The sequence below is a fragment of the Mesitornis unicolor genome, unplaced genomic scaffold (assembly GCF_000695765.1).
Source record: "Mesitornis unicolor isolate BGI_N332 unplaced genomic scaffold, ASM69576v1 scaffold24020, whole genome shotgun sequence".
NCBI classification, from domain to species: domain Eukaryota; kingdom Metazoa; phylum Chordata; class Aves; order Mesitornithiformes; family Mesitornithidae; genus Mesitornis; species Mesitornis unicolor.
Window position 1 is genome coordinate 25,982 of NW_010156586.1, and position 16,511 is coordinate 42,492.

Consider the following 16,511-nt stretch of genomic DNA (forward strand, 5'->3'; position numbering starts at 1 on the left):
TAACATTTGCTACATGTCAAAGGATGGAGGAAAAGAACTGGGACTGCACAGGTTTGGGAGGTTCGCCAATGTTGTCTCTGCAATTTATGTCAGTAAACAAACCTTCTCCTTTCCTTCTGAATAGTCTTCAGAAATGAAGAGCTTGTTCGAGTATTTGAAATTAAGTACAATGCATGTGTTGCCTTACTGTCAATGTTGTCTTACAGGCTACACATCTGCCAGCTGAAACAATGCGGGTAGTATTAGAACGTTGCTACAATGACCTGCGTCTTCTGAATGTTTCCAGCAAAACACTGAAAGCTGAAGGCTTTTTTAGAAGCAACAAGGTACATGCTCTGGTTTATAAACTGTTCATTTAATGTATTTGTAGGTTTCACTGTTGTGAAAGGTGTGGATATCTGTATAAAATTTATAGTGGGTAACTGTCACTTATTTCACTAAGTATAAAGTATTGTGTAGGGTTTTTTAACTAACAAATCCTGTGGTGCTTATGGATACTGTGGGCTATATATGAAAACAAGTGTGCATAACATGGTAGAGTAGATTCAGGATCAGACATCTGGTTGATGGTGAGGTTAACAACCTTGTGATAAAGATTTTTAAGTCAACCCTTCTTTAGGGAACAAAGGTTGGCGTTACTATGAAACATGGCGAACTTGTTTTCTACGCCTTCTGAACAGCTGTGCGTGCTCTCCATAGTAAAATTCTTCAGAAGCAAATGACAAAACTACGAGTAAGATTTTTGGTGGGATTTTATCTTCAATTCAGTAATTTTTACTGTGCAAATTCCCTGTAGCCAAATCTACATTGTGTTTTCCCAAAAAGACTTCTAGTAAATGTTTCCAATAATAGTTGTGTAGTGCATTCTTAAAGAGTAACTTAGTACTTAAATAACTTAAATAACATCTTTTGCATTGCCCTTTTTACTACAGTAGCAATAAAACATCTTTTAGCACATTTTGCACGTATTTTGTCTCTGAAATGTAGGTTCAAGGACACAGTCCTCGATGGAGAAAGAATAGTGAAGGCTTTGATGGCTTATAGCTGAGAAAAACAGTGGTATTGGCTTATTGTTTAGTTACTTCAAGCTCTTTCACATTGTCACTACAGCACAGTGGCCTTTGACAACGGGAAAAGAGAAATTTGTTCCCTTGTATTCTAATTTGCCCTATTGCTTACCCGTGTATACATCAAAGATTTCTTGCTTGTGATGCTGTACTAGAAAATAAAGGAAGACTGCCAGCTGTAGCTGTGGGGCTCATTGCTACCCTAACTAGGGTTGGTGTCCAGATGAAGGATGCACTCTGAAGAGAAACGTAAATACCCTTCTGAACGTGGAAGTGCTTACTGCAGCTGGTCAGTCTGGTGACAGTTCATGCCAGTCTTAATATGATTATGAAAATAAGGAAAAGTGAAACCGTTATTAAACCACAGACTCCATAATACATTTTTTTCTAAGCATGTATTTTGTTTTTTTTATAAAAGATGATGTTTTAGTGACGTAATTTTTGATGTTTGCTCAACCCTATCTCTCTGCTGTTGTTGCTTTTACTTTTGTGTAAAATGACACTATGTGATAAAACACTTTTATTTTATGCTCAGGTATTTATTGAAAGCTCAGAGTCTTTAGATCGTCATGTGGTGTATACAGATTCTCATTTATGGAAACTTTTGGATCGTCATGCAAATACAATCAGACTGTATGTTTCATTACCAGAACAATCGCCTGCATCTCAGTTTAGACGAGCAGTTTATCAGAAGTCTAGTGGAGATTCAGGCAACTTGGATGAAGCCTGTGAAAGAGTAAAAGGACCTGTAGGTAATATGAAATCTGTAGAGGCAATTCTGGAAGAAAGCACAGAAAAGCTTAAAAGCTTGTCCCTGCAGCAGCAGCAGGAGGGCGATAATGGAGACAGCAGCAAAAGCACAGAAGCCAGTGATTTTGAAAACATTGAATCACCTTTAAATGAAATAGACTCTTCAGCATCAGCAGAAAACAGAGAACTTGAAAACCAAATTCAGATTTCCGATCCAGAAAATCTGCAGTCGGAGGAACGGTCTGATTCGGATGTCAACAATGACAGGAGTACAAGTTCAGTGGACAGCGACATCCTCAGCTCCAGTCACAGCAGTGACACTTTATGCAACGTAGACAATGCCCCGCTTCCCTTGGCTAATGGACTCGATTCCCATAGTATCACAAGTAGTAGGCGATCAAAAGCAAATCAGGGGAAAAAAGAAACCTGGGACACAGCAGAAGAAGATTCTGGAACAGATAGTGAGTACGATGAAAGTGGCAAGAGCAGAGGAGAAGCACAATACATGTACTTTAAGTCAGAACCCTATGCTGCAGATGAAGGTTCGGGAGAAGGGCAAAAATGTATGTATTCTTTTTTTAAATGCCTTAAAATAATCTGGCTTTTATTACCATAATACTGTTTACATACACTGTGTTAAGAAGCCTAATGACAGTATTGAAAAACTTGTTGTATGTCAGATTAAAGCTAATGAAATTGCAAAGATGGGACACGATGTTATGTTCAGCAACAACCTAGCCTAATTTTGATCTTGTAATAGGTAACCACCTATTTGAGCAGTGTCTTGCTTTTTGTTTTTAAGAAAATGAAAAACTACCTCTGTGATACATCTGGTTCCTTATCTTGAAAGTGTTATCTGTAGAGCAAGCTGAGTTTTCTTCAGGTGAAAGGAAAATTGCGTATTGAGAAACACAGTTTCTGAAGATAAATAATTCACTTTGCTTTCCAGAATTTCATATTACTCCAGTGGCTTTTCCTTAATTACAAAATTGCTCCATGAAAAAGTTGCTGAATCCAGACGTGAGCTTGCCTTGTGATATCCTGGGGCCTTCCAGAACACAGAGTTAACCAAACTTTTTAATCCTGAAAACCCAGGAGGAAAAAAAGATTTGGGTGGCATGTGCCTGCACAGCCCTAACTCAGAAACACCTCTGTCTCTCCCTTGAGGCAGGGGAAATCTGTAGGGGTGTTCATCTGCAAATGCTCCACCTGATTCTCTCTATTTGTTGTCTTACCAAATGGAGAAGATACTGCTTTGCTGTACTACCTCACTGATTGCAAAATAGGGCAGTTTGGAACTGTGATGTGTTCCAGGAGTATCTGCCCAAGTACAGCAAAGCTCTTGAAGTAATGCACTCAGATAAAATGTAAACATGGCCATTAACTGTCATTCTGACTTTTCAGTACTGTTTTGCTGCAAGTGGTAACTGTGAATATGTGAAAATAGCACAATAGAGTGACTTTTTTTTTTCCCCCTAGCGTGGTGTTTCATGCCATTTTTGTCTTTATTTTTGCTTAGGGCTGATGGTCCATGTTGATAAAAGAATTACACTGTCTGCCTTCAAGCAACATTTGGAGCCTTTTGTCGGAGTTCCGTCTTCCCACTTCAAAGTCTTTAGAGTCTATGCCAGCAATCAGGAGTTTGAGAGTGTTCGGCTGAATGAGACACTTTCTTCATTTTCTGATGACAATAAGGTTATTCAGAAGTTCTTTTGAATCATTAAAAGTTATATTGATACAATATAGACCAACTTAAGAACATAATTTACAACTTTTTGTTAACTTGCTGGGTGAAATCGTTACATTGGTCTTGGTAGTGTGTAACAGAATATAACTTTGATTTTCATATAAGTTCTAACAGATACTCCTTTTGCTTTCTAGATAACTATTAGACTTGGAAGAGCCCTTAAGAAGGGTGAATACAGAGTCAAAGTCTATCAGCTTTTGGTAAATGAGCCAGAGGTAATATTTCAAGATTGATTCATGAAAATGCTAGTATGTGCCTTGACCAAGGTCTTTCTCTGAAGTCTTGAAAGAAAGTCCTTCTTTTGTCTTCACTTTTCTGCAAGTTTGCCTGGATTTAGAAAGGGAACTTAAGATTATTTCTGTTTATGCAGTTCCAAGTATACAATTGGAATGTGACTTAGAGTATCTCTCTTAAGTGTCTTTATTCATGCAGTGTAAATGGAGATCAAATGAAAAGAACTGTTTGTTTTCCTTAAATGTGTGAAAGTCATGTAGAACTCTTTCCAAATAAACTGCTTTTGCTCCTGCTTGCAGTTTTCAGTAATACTGTACTAATATAATTGGTCACATTCATGCACTGTGGGCAGTGCTTACCAGAATGGCTGGCTGGATAATGTCCTCTGCATAAGACCAGCCTGAAACAACAATGCCTCTCTTGCAATAACACAGATCGCTTGCTTGTTGCATCTTCTGGGACATGAGAAGTGTAAAAGTCTTTTCACTATGTAGTCTGCAGTCTTTTTAAAGGTTGACTTTGTATGCACCTTAATTTCTGATTTGATTTTTTGAACCAAACTGCAGAATACTTATTAGTAATGAGTAAGCATAAGAGACTAAAGCTGAACTAGTAAAGCAGGGAGTAAGATAAATTTAAAAGTAACTTCCGGGCATGGAGTTCTGGTCTGTCTAACCAAAAAAAGCCAAGAAAGTGGCATTTTTATTATATGGCTTATTTAACTTAATAGCTCCTTTCAGATTGTTTAGAATGTTAATATAATGGTAGCAATTAGTAATAGAGACACAAGACACTGTTTCTGCAGTGGCACACATTCAGTGTGTTTGAATTAGTTAAACCTGATTTTAATCCATTCATTGCTTACCTCATTTGTGAAAAGCATTCTAATAGTCATTTTGCTGGGTGGATGGTGCTGGTCACAAAACGTGAACTGTAGGCAAATCTACTTTTTTCTGTACAAGAAAATTTGTCTTGAATCACTTTCTCTTTACGTTCACAGCCATGCAAGTTTCTTCTAGATGCCGTTTTTGCAAAAGGTATGACTGTCCGACAGTCAAAAGAGGAGCTGCTTCCTCAGCTTCGAGAACAATGTGGCCTAGACTTGACAATTGACAGGTAAAGAGACTGCAATCCGTTCAAGTTACCTGATGAAATATTACTTTAAAATGTGGGGATTTCTTTCTCTGGTGGAGAAAGGAATAAGTTACTGTGGTCTTTGAATCAGATTGTGTGTACAGACATCAGTTAGCAGTTCTTGGCTTTCATCTCCTGCAGAACGATACAGGGAATATTTACCTGGAGTTGCCTGTGTTTAACATGTCTGCAGGTTTTGATCTGACAAGTTTTATTCTCTAAAAATTATTTTCTTCAGAAAGGAGACCATTAAGTAAAATCAGTTCACAAAAAAGCCACTTTTTCTCTAGATGAGATCCCAGTGTAGATTGTTGCAGTAAACTGCTTTGTGCCTTATCGTAGTGTACATTATCGTGTGTGTACAGCACTGATCCAGCACTATCTTCCCTTTACCCATCAAGGCTGAATTTGCTTTGAGGTCTTGATTCCACATACTGTCTACTGTCAGTTATGAGTGGTGGGGTATTTACTGTAGAAGAGCTGACACTGTATTCACTGGAACTAAGAAAAACCTGTTAGATGTGGTAGGCAAGCTGGTGAGGCCTTGATATATGCCTAAAATCAGACTGGAGCAAAACACTGGAAGACAAGTGTTGGCCCTCTCCTATTGTCAAAAGGAAGAAAAACCTAAATCTGGACCAGGTTTTTCTCCTCACCGTGACTGGGTCAAAGGATTTCTGACTGCATTGTGTTCACTGGTGCCTTATAATTATGGGACACATCACAAAATTTGTCTGCTTCTGTGTGTGGAGAAACCATTACAATTAAAGTTTTGTACTTGTGTTTAATCTTATTTCAGTTGTTTAGACCTTTGTATACTTCCATATCTAAACAGCTCATCCTTTTGTATTGTGGCTGGATTGATGCAGTACATAAATCAAGATACTAGTCCTCTTCTGAACTTCCACCACTCCTTCCCCAGTCCTCCTCCAAAAAGAAAAAGAGAGGGGGGTGGAGAGGGGCGAGCAGCAAAATTGTTGAAAGAGTTTGGGAATATGCTGTTGAGTTACCCTAAGTAGGAAACTATTTTCTTACTCTAAATCCTTACACACTCCTTGCACTGAAGGAGCACAACACAGGCTTGTTTTCCTTGTGTTCATGAATGATGCAGCACTAAGAGCCTGTAGTGATACCTTGCTGTCAGGGCTATTTCAGAATGTTGAACTCGTTCCTGATAAACCTAACCAAACCTTGCATAAATGAGTCGCATTTCAGTGTTGCCAGAAAATACTCAGTTTTGATCTGTGGCAGTGGTAAGTCTTTTCTTCGTGGTGTATTTACAGGTTTCGCCTACGAAAGAAAACCTGGAAGAACCCAGGGACTGTGTTTCTGGATTATCATATCTATGAAGAAGATATCAATATTTCAAGCAATTGGGAGGTCTTCTTAGAAGTACTTGATGGTAATAATGATGTAGTGTCGAGAGAAAGCAAAGATAATGTTAAGAGATTTTTTTTCTATAGGGAACATAGGAAAATGGACCTTCCCTTTTTTTCCTTTTTTTGAAGACTGTCACCGACTTTCTAATCGTATTTTATTAGGGCAAAAAATAGAAGCAAAAAGAATTAAATTAATAAAAGCTTTGCATGAAGCTGGGAGGGATTGTGCAAGTACAGTTTTCCTGTGGTTGCAGTGTGCCAAAGATCTGTTGTAGGTCTGTTGGAAACTCTTGGACATAGTGTAGTACCGTAGGCATTTTTTTGCATGTGTATGATTTCATTGTATGTAAAAACTGTGGGAATGCCTATATGTTATGCTTCTGTTCGTATTTAATTTTGGGATTAGTACTGATGATGTTTGTAGCTAGCTGAAATGTATGTGTGTGTGTATATACATGATACATAAGTCAGCACAGCTGTTCAGTCATTTTAGTTGTTTTCAGACAGCAGTGGAAAAACACTCTTCTGTCATGAAGTGCTAAATTTTTGAACAGACCTTGTTCATTAGAACAACTTTGGAATCAAATGTCAGAGCAGATTGTTTCTTAAATTCTGCTTAAACATCATGAAAAGTATGGCATTTTTTAGGCTATCCTTTGCCATATACACTAAAAACTGGTTCAGAATGCAAAAATATTACTTAGGGGGAGAAAAAGTAGGTCATGCTGGTTTCTGCTGGATTAACAGATGCTGCTATTAATGGATAGGTGAAGAGTGGGAATTCCCTTTACTCAGGAACTTCCTTCACAGGCATACCTGGCTTAAGTCTCATTGAGCTGTTACGCCAGAATTTTGGCAGTGATGTTCAAACCTATGTTAATTTTTAATAAAATTGTGCCAATGCAAGTACCAAAATTTGAAACAAACACAGGAGGTTCAGGAGGCCTGCAGATCCCTGTAGACATGCATCAGCTCACACTTCAGTTAAAACTTGCCTTGAAGTATGTTTGGATTAGTTGCTGTACTGTTTCTGAAGCGAGTCTTGGAGGTGCTACATTGTAGACCTCTGTAGCCCACCTAGTTCACAGATACATGCCATGTTACAGGTTACAGGGCTTCCAAGTACTCTGTAATATTTTGTTTAACTTTCCAGCTCTGCCCAAAAGGTGCTACTAGAAGATGCAGCTAGGTCCCACTGTATTCTGTGAAAATTAAGTTGTATGTACCCTCTGCTATCAGAGGTTGTTGAAAGAGTAAAGGCAGCTGCTTTAAGTCAGGGTTTGTAAGGCTTCCACCATCACTATTGTTTTCATCTTGTTCCTCAGCTAAACACTGAAGACATTAGGCAGGAAATTAAGCAACTTAGACTGACTTACAGTTAAGTTTCTTAGCATAACACTTTTACATCACGCTGTTGCAGACATTTTTAAATTAGTTATTCTCTGGCTCTGAGGAAAACTTACATAATTGCTTTCAGACTTGAAATCAAGGCTGAGAAGCACTAGGTGGCTGCATCTTCATTTCGGACAATGGGGTAGTGCTGGAAGGCAGCACAAATGTGGTCATAGGCAAGATTGTAGAAGGCATTTAGGAAGAAGCTTAAGCGGCGGCGGTGGTGGTTTCATGCAAAACAAGCATGTAAGGATAGACGTAAATGTTTAAGTCACAAGTCCTGCATGCTAAATTACAAAATTATAGACCAATTTAAAATCAAAGTAAAATCAGCCCTTTGTCATCACTTCTGCTTATCTGATTGTTGCATTAACAGTATTACCCTGTCAACAGAGAAGCTGTTACCTGAAACTGATAAAAAAGGCTAGAGGCAGTATGTACTAAAACTCTTCAAGGTGATAGATGTAAAACAGGCATTAAGTGAGTAGCTAGAAGTCCAATGTGGAACGCTTATTTTGGTAGAGAAAGTGAAACACATTAATAAATATCAGATTGCCAAGGAAGGTCTCATGCGAATACGAGGTCTGGAGGTCAGCTTCTGGTTAGGTGGATAGATACTGTATGTATAGCTGAACTGGATAGGATAGAAAAAGATGTCTTTACGAGGAATAAATGGTAGGGTTCGTAAGAGATGCTGCCTATGGAAAAATACTCCAAAGGAGCTGGTAACAGAAGTTCAGCTAAACCCTAGTCCCTTCTCCTTCCCTTCTTTTTTATTTTTCTGGTGCAGAACACTTACTAGGTTACTTTGTGTGTGTATGCATAGTGCACTCTTCCATATTTCAGTATGCTTGTGCTATGGGAAACCCCTCATTTTAAATAGGCTATTTTGTGATGTTAATATAATAAATTTCTTTTTCTTTCCTAGGAGTAGAAAAGATGAAATCTATGTCACAACTTGCTGTTTTATCAAGACGATGGAGGCCATCAGAGATGAAACTAGATTCTTTCCAGGAAGTAGTGCTAGAAAGCAGCAGTGTTGAAGAATTAAAGGAGAAGGTAAAATGTCTAACATGATGCAAGTTTCTTGTGGTTTCTAAGAGCCTTATTTACGTCCTCTGTTGGGAAGCACAGAGATGTCATAGCTACAAAAATCTTGCTGCATGGTGATAATTTTTTTCCCAGGAACTGAGACCCTGTGCCATCCTATTACCCAAACCATATATTTATCAGTTTTAGTTCTTAATTTCATATAATCATCTGGTATCAAAATATTCAAGTGAATACCTGCAAAAAGAAAAGTCCTATTAGAAGTTTAAGAAGCATAATATTAGCTGTGTCCCTTATCCTTGCAAAACAGATACGAAGTAAATGCTAAGCTATTGTCACTTTGTTTTTTCAAGGCAGTATTTTGGTATTCCAAAATACCAAACCTTTCAGCCTCTTCGTATTTGAATTTGAGAACTGTTGCTCAGGAATGGTGTAACTGTACCAAGTAGATTGAACTACATTTTGGTTGGAAAGAAATAAGGCTTTGGGATGTTCTGGGGTTTTTTTCCTTAAGCTCAGAACCCTTGCCTAACACATAAGCAGACATGTGCCATCCTAGCAGAAATCTAAAGTGTGTCTTGTATTCAGACTGGCTTTGTTAATCTGGTATATCACAGGGTTCTGCTCGTAAACAAATGGTTATTTCTGTTTACAGTGCCTAGAAGTAAGGCCACCGTGGATGTTGCAGCCAGTAAAAACTGTAGTATTGGTGAAGCCTGTCAAAGTCTTACTTCACTAAAACACTCGGTGTTTTTGAGTTAGGGGTTAGTTCATAGTCTGGAAAGAGGGATACTGTTTAGCTGCTATAGAATGCAACAGCCTTGGATTTGTGTATGTACATAGATTAAAGTATAGACTGGTTTCTTGTATTCTTCAGGTAGAAATGAAGTCATTGATTATAGGTTCTTGCATGCAGTCTTCAAGATTCCCTCTTAGCTTGTATGTGATGTTAAGATGGGAGCAGTTTTAGCTGCATTCTGTCCAAGAGGCCTTCATCTTTTTCATAGAATAGAATCATAGAATAACTTGGTTGGAAGAGACCTTCAAGTTTTAGTCCAGCCATAACCTGTGCACTACTAAACCATGTCTCTAAGCACCTCATGTACCTGTCTTTTAAATACCTCCAGGGATGGTGACTCAATCACTTCCCTGAGCAGCCCATTCCAATGCCCAAAAAGCCTTTCAGTGAAGAAATTTTTCCTAGTATCTAATCTAAACCTCCCCTGGCACAACTTGAGGCAATTTCCTCTTGTCCTATTGCTAGTTACGTGGGAGAAGAGACTGACCCCCACCTCACTATGATCTCTTTGCAGGTAGTTGTAGAGGGTGATAAGTTCTCCCCTCAGCCTCCTTTTCTCCAGACTAAATGATCCCAGCTCCCTCAGCTGCTCCTCATAAGACTTGTGCTCCAGACCTTTCACCAGCTTCATTGCCCTTCTCTAGATGTGCTCCAGTGCCTCAATGTCCTTCTTGTAGTGAGGAGCCCCAAACTGAACACAGTATTTGAGGTGTGGCCTCACCAGTGCAGAGTACAGGGACACGATCACTTCCCTGGTCCTGCTGGCCACACTATTTCTGATACAAGTCAGGTTGCTGCTGACCTTGGCCACCTGTGCACACTGCTGGCCCATGTTCAGTTGGCTGTCAACCAGCACCCCCAGATCCCTCAAGCCAAGCAGCTTTCCAGCCACTCATCCCCAGGCCTGTAGTGTTGCAAACATGCTTTTTGAGGGGGCTTTCCTCCCACCAGTCATAAGGTAAATTTGAATTTGACAAATCTGTAGTAACAGATGCATTCAGACACCTCTTTTTTCAGACAAATTGTAGTAGCAGAGCGTAGGGCTAGTGCATTTCAGAATTTGTCTGGCTTTTGTTGGTATTGTTTATTTATCCTGGTTACCTAAGGAAATGAGAGTTAGAAAATTATACTGGCTCTCAGTCTTTTCTCACCATCAGCTTAAATTGAACACGTTAGAACTAACAGTGGATTTGAAGAAGGCAAGAATCTTAGAGAGAAAATCTCTTCAAGTTTTGGGAAAACAAGCTGCCAGAGAGAAACACAAACCTAAGCTCATGTCTGCATTGCCACGGAGATGAGGCTGCAGCCTGCACTTGAGTTAAGGGTGAGGCAGCGATCAGCCTGCGTGCACCATGAGACCGCTCAGCGGAGGGAAGGCCCCACCGAGGCCATGCCAGACACAGCAGGGGAACCATCTGACAGGTGCTGGCTAGGGCTGAGCAGCAGCAGGGCACAGGGGAGGGATGGTCTGTGCATGAGGAGGTGCACAGCAGAGGCAGTTGCAAAGGGGAAGAGCAGCCAGTGGTGCTTGCTGGGGAATTGTGGGGTTGTACCAGTAGGAAGTGCAGGTCTATGGAGGTGAGTTTTAGTCGTGTGTGTTTTTATGGCGTTACGTGCTCCTGGGTTGACGTGGTAATAGCTTTCATTTCATACAGGAAACAGCTGAGGGCTAACTGCTAGACCTGAAGGTTTAACATGAGGCAATTGGTCCCTTTGTACCTTAGAACTTGGATGTTATTAATTCCTTGTTTCTGTTAACTTTTTTCTGTCACCTCAGTGTTCAGAGTCCTAAGTGTGATGAAATACTGTCACAGCAAGTGTCACTTTTGACACATCAGTAACTTCAAAAATGTAAAAATCTCATACCCTCTTAATATAACGTCGTAATTATCTTGGATCATTTGACTTTTGAATATTTTAATTGATTTCTGTGTTTGGCAGGTCTATTGACGTTATGTAGACACTGTGTAATGTTGTGGAATAGTATTTTAATCCCCCGCTTTCTTCACTTTACAGCTGAGTGAAATAAGTGGAATACCCTTAGAAAACATAGAATTTGCAAAGGTAAGAAAGACTTTGGTTTTACCTTTTAATGTCATGGGGGTGTGATTGAGTTTTATTTTATTCACTACGTAATGGCTTCCTTCCAGGGTAGAGGAACGTTTCCATGCGACATTTCCATACTAGAGATTCACCAAGACTTGGACTGGAATCCTAAAGTATCTACATTGAATGTCTGGCCTCTGTACATTTGTGATGATGGTGCAGTAATATTTTATAGGTATGTATTTTATTACAGCATAATAAACGATCCTGAAGATCTGTGTGCTAGATTTGAGGGGTGATGTAATCAACAGAAACCTAAAATTACTTTTCCTCTGTTGTCTTAAGAGAAATGATTACAGAAGAGAGTTTAAGATGTTGAGCTGAAATGCATATGCTCATCAGCTTCCTAAAAACCTGAATATTAACAGTGTATTGTATAAGAAAACAAACACTGCACCCTTTTACTCACTCCTCCCTCCCAAACCATTGAAAATAATGTTGAATGCAAAAGTAGTTGCTATGCTTGATCTGGATTTAATCTCTCTAAAATAGAACCATATCCCTTGTGGAGTCTGTGAGAGTCTTGCCATAAGTTTTAGAGAGCAAGGATTTGATTCTTTGGGTTTGTTTCTTTGAGAAATTAGTGTGGCTTCTTTGGACAAAAGGATGTTGTTACAGAAATTTTGTTAATGTGAAAAAGGCTCATCAGCTGGCAGCAGCAGCCCAAAGGCAGACTTGAGGACTAAGAGGTTGAATATTTTCATTTCTGCTAAAGTTGGGCGGTGGGAGAACTCCATGAACACTTTGCTTCTACAGTATTTCTTGTAATTACATGTGAGTCCAGCGGAAACAGCTGGCTGGTAACGTGCTGGCCTTCAGGAGAATTATTTGGGAGAGCAGCTGGTGGTTTGTAAGAGGGGCTGGCTGCTGTGCTGCTTTCAGCTGTTGGCACTGTGACCGAATAAAGAGCAGATAAAGAACAGGAGTTACTAGGCAGGTGGAGGAGTTGAGGCTTGCTTCTTGCTGCTTTCCCCTAGGTCTGCTGTCAGTTAGAATATTGAATGTCTCTGTTAGAGAAGCAGGTTTAGACAGATTGGTAGTTTCTGAAGAAGAAAATTCTCTCTAAGGAGTATTATGCTTAGTTGTGTTTTTTTACTAAATTACTCCAAGTGAAAAAATGATATTGTATTAATCTGAATTTTAACATATATTTACCTTTTAGGGATAAAACTGAGGAATTAATGGAATTAACAGATGAACAGAGAAATGAACTGATGAAAAAAGAAAGCAGCAGACTCCAGAAAACTGGACACCGCGTAACCTACTCTCCTCGTAAAGAAAAAGCACTAAAAATTTATCTGGATGGAGCACCAAATAAAGATTTGACTCAAGACTGATACTCGCTATAGCATTTTCCGTGGGGAATTTTTTTGTTTAAAATAAAAAGGTTCACTACTACTGTGTAGTGCCATTACGGCAGGACACTCATTAGGTGTAAAGCGCTGACACCAGCACTGACTGGGCCGTGTTCCCAGTCAGAAGCGCAGTGCCCCGTTGGGTCACTGTTTGACTTGGAATCATGTTGTGCACTATAGTCAAATGTACTGTAAAGCTAAAAGGGATGTGCAAATAAAAGATTAGAACTAAAAAGTGGGCGGGGAGGGAAACGAGTGGAAATTTTTGAGGACGGTGTGCACATAGTAGCTAGTCAAACTAGCCTCAAACAGGATACTCATAGCTTAATAAAAGCTGTGCAAAGGCCATGAAAGAATCCTTTTTTCTGTTTCACTGATACACGCATTACCTCATCAGAGAGTCTGAAGTAAATGTTAACACATTGGTTTTAGGAATGCAGCAGAAAAGGGTCGAAGATGAAATGGAAGTGCTGCAAGTGTAAGGTTTTAAAATATTCTTCCATAAAACAGGTAGTCTGAGAGGTAGTCTGCAGGAAGCTGCCAGCCGGCGTTGGTTCATTTTGCAGAAGTGCTGTTGTAAGGTAAAGTGGTTTTAATAGGTTACGGATGCCGCTGAGCAGCTCTATTCTATTGCGTTCAATGTGTAAATAAAATCTGCCCTATCCATTTAACAGAACTGCAGTTCAGCTATTTACCATGGTATTTCTTTTCACATATCAACATTCATTGTGTACATTTGGAAGTATAGTTGCCTATTTAAATTTGTATTCATTTTCTGTTTGATGATGCTGGGTACTTTAGGGTTGTATTTCCCCTTGTTAATGAAGTTTCTGTTTTGTTCAGCTACTTTTTGTACATTTTGTTTCTGAGGCTATTACAAGTTTGCAACTTCTCCACCCGCTGAAAGTCGCTCTGTTTTTCCCCGAGTTGATTCTGTAGCTATGTGTAGTCAAATATTGGGGCAACCTCTGACACCTCAACATACAAACTTGGTAGTTCAGGTTGTGGTGCAAAGACTGCTGCAGTCAACATGATTTCATTGCAAAGCCTAGGAACAGCAATTTCTTGCTTTGGTCCATAAAGATCAATAGAGAACAATTCTCCGTAGTTTTTGGAAAACGACGTAATTTATAACAATCAAAAGATTTTGGTAAACTTTTTCATGCCAGATGCTGTTTACAACAATGAACATGCCAATAAAACATTTGTTCATTCTGTTGTGTTATTTTAATCATTAAATGCTGTGGTTTTTATTGGAAAAATTAGGGATTATTTCACGGAAACAGAGAATTCTCCAAGGCAATGTCAGGACTGTAAGGCTGTGTGTGTGTGTATATGCATACCCGATGTGTGTACACAGTGTCACAGGAAATGGTGTAGAGCCTGTCTGCTGCTGCTCTTTACTTTTGATTCACACTAAATTTTTCCAGTGGGTTATGAATTTTATTCAAGCTCTAGATGTCTGAAGAGGCAAAAATCTCTAGAGAGAGAATAAGGTAGGGTGAAGGAAAACAATCCAAAAACTGCTCGCTTAATCTGTAGCCCGATTTGGGAAACTTCCATTGAGACCTTCTTTGAAAAAGTGACTTTTAATCCTCTAAGTCTTGACAGAAATCTGGGTAGAGGACTGAGAGGAGTCCTTATAATGACCTCCTGCCCAGTGGTGCACTTCCTTCTGCATATATTCTGGGCTGTTCTGGGAGACGTTTTTCAGCATCTGCTTTACATTCTGATCATTTCAAACCCTTTTGAGTTTGACCATGGGCGTTCTGAAGAAACAAAAAGCTTTGACACTTTATCTTTCAGATATCGTGGCATGAAGAAACCTGAGGGGAGAATCATGTTCTATTTAAGTAGGGCAGTATTTATGGACAATTATTACTCTCGTGAAGTATTTGTTTAACAGGAAAACTGCAATGGTATTTAATTCCTTCTCTTTGTATAGAGATGGGCTCTCTCTAAAGCACAGTGAGAAAGGTAAATTCAGTGGCCTGTCAGCGTGTGTGTGTTGGTGTGAGAAACGGTGGTAGAAATGAATCCTTACATTATATGTCAGACTGTTCTGATGAAATACCCTTTTTGTTCATAATGATAATTGTTATTAATTCTGGTACCCAAGGAATTTGTTGAAAAGCTTTCATACACCCAAGTGGTGAGAGACTTGCAGGCCAGTCACGCTCTTGTAGCTGCTCTTGTTAAGTTATTGGTGTTCTGCTGTTGCAGATTAGACATGAGGAGGAGGGATTGCTGGGGAAGAAGCTCCATGAAAAGTTATTTGGCTGGAGCCTCATGTCATCTTTTACCGTGTGCAGTAACAGATGGTGAAATCTGCACCCCAAAAAACAGTGAAAAAGCCATTGTAGCAAACTTTGTCGTGGCAGCTGGGACCCGGGGAGCTTGATGGATCTGATTTTACTCCTAGCTTGCTACTGTTTTCTTATAGCAGTGAGCTGTTAAGATGGTAATGACAGTCATGTTTTGTAACATGCACAGATTTACGCCTATGAAATGTATTAAAAGCACAAACCATTTCTCAAAGAATTTTCTCTGGATGTAATAGAATCAAGTAGGAGAAGCACAAGTCTCTACTTGCAAGAAGCTGTTTAGGTTGTCTTGGTGCTAAAGTGATGTAATTAATTTATGACCACTGTCTCCAGATCCTTTAATTGCCATTACCCAAGAAGATCTGTTCATGGAGTGCAGAATGCTGCCGTATACGTGGCACTGTATGTATTAGGTTGGGCACAGCCTTGTAGCTGCAGCTGTACTGCTCTTCTGTACATGGATAGTTTGCATATTCCGTGTACAACTGAGAATCTGTATTCGTGGTATTCAGCCCACTTAGCTGCTTGTTCTGCAATTTTAAATAGTATATTTTGCTCTTGAGATACAGAGACCTGAACAGTCAAGGTGAAAGTTCCTATATAGAAACCAATGTGTTATATGCATATAAGTACATACACATTATTGTTATTTATATGGCAAATGCAGGCCCTTTTTTTAATACAGTATGCCCCTTATGGAGTGGGGGAAGCCAAGGACTACTGTATATGAAAGTACAAAGCTCAAGGGATACTCACTATGGAACACCAGTTCTGAAGTCACACTGCAGGCTGCTGCAGGACAGATGGCACCCATTGCACACAGCTGAAAAGAAGCTCTGGATACATTCATCTCTATCTTTTCCATCCTTCTACAAAGTGTGTGGGGTGGTGGGGCCATGACACCCAGAATCTGTATGTGATAGCTTTGCTAAACATGTTTTCTAAAGAAAAATTAAAAATTGCTTAAAGTCAATGACTCAAATAGTCTAAAGTAGCTGGTCTTGCCCTAGAAAAAGAAACAACTCACATACGTAGTCAAAAGTCGCTCTTACAGTTACTAATAACTTAAGGTTGTTTATGCTTATGTGTATTTTTTTAATGAGTACAAGAACTGATAAGTTTATTTCTAATGTACAAGGGGAAGGTATGAATCCAGAAGCAGCACTGACTTATT

General features: G+C 39.4%; 1 protein-coding gene across 1 annotated transcript in view; it reads left to right on the forward strand.

Annotated features, from left to right (window-relative positions):
• USP47 (ubiquitin specific peptidase 47) overlaps positions 1-14,252 on the forward strand; it is a 39,148-nt gene extending 24,896 nt beyond the window's left edge. Inside the window, exons 18-27 of the mRNA XM_010193846.1 lie at positions 207-326; positions 1,603-2,380; positions 3,337-3,512; positions 3,699-3,779; positions 4,799-4,914; positions 6,216-6,334; positions 8,632-8,762; positions 11,569-11,616; positions 11,703-11,833; positions 12,821-14,252. Of these exons, the coding sequence (XP_010192148.1) occupies positions 207-326; positions 1,603-2,380; positions 3,337-3,512; positions 3,699-3,779; positions 4,799-4,914; positions 6,216-6,334; positions 8,632-8,762; positions 11,569-11,616; positions 11,703-11,833; positions 12,821-12,995 (1,875 nt within the window). The 3' untranslated portion in view covers positions 12,996-14,252. The remainder of the gene's footprint in view (positions 1-206; positions 327-1,602; positions 2,381-3,336; positions 3,513-3,698; positions 3,780-4,798; positions 4,915-6,215; positions 6,335-8,631; positions 8,763-11,568; positions 11,617-11,702; positions 11,834-12,820) is intronic.
• The last annotated feature ends 2,259 nt before the right edge of the window (positions 14,253-16,511 follow it).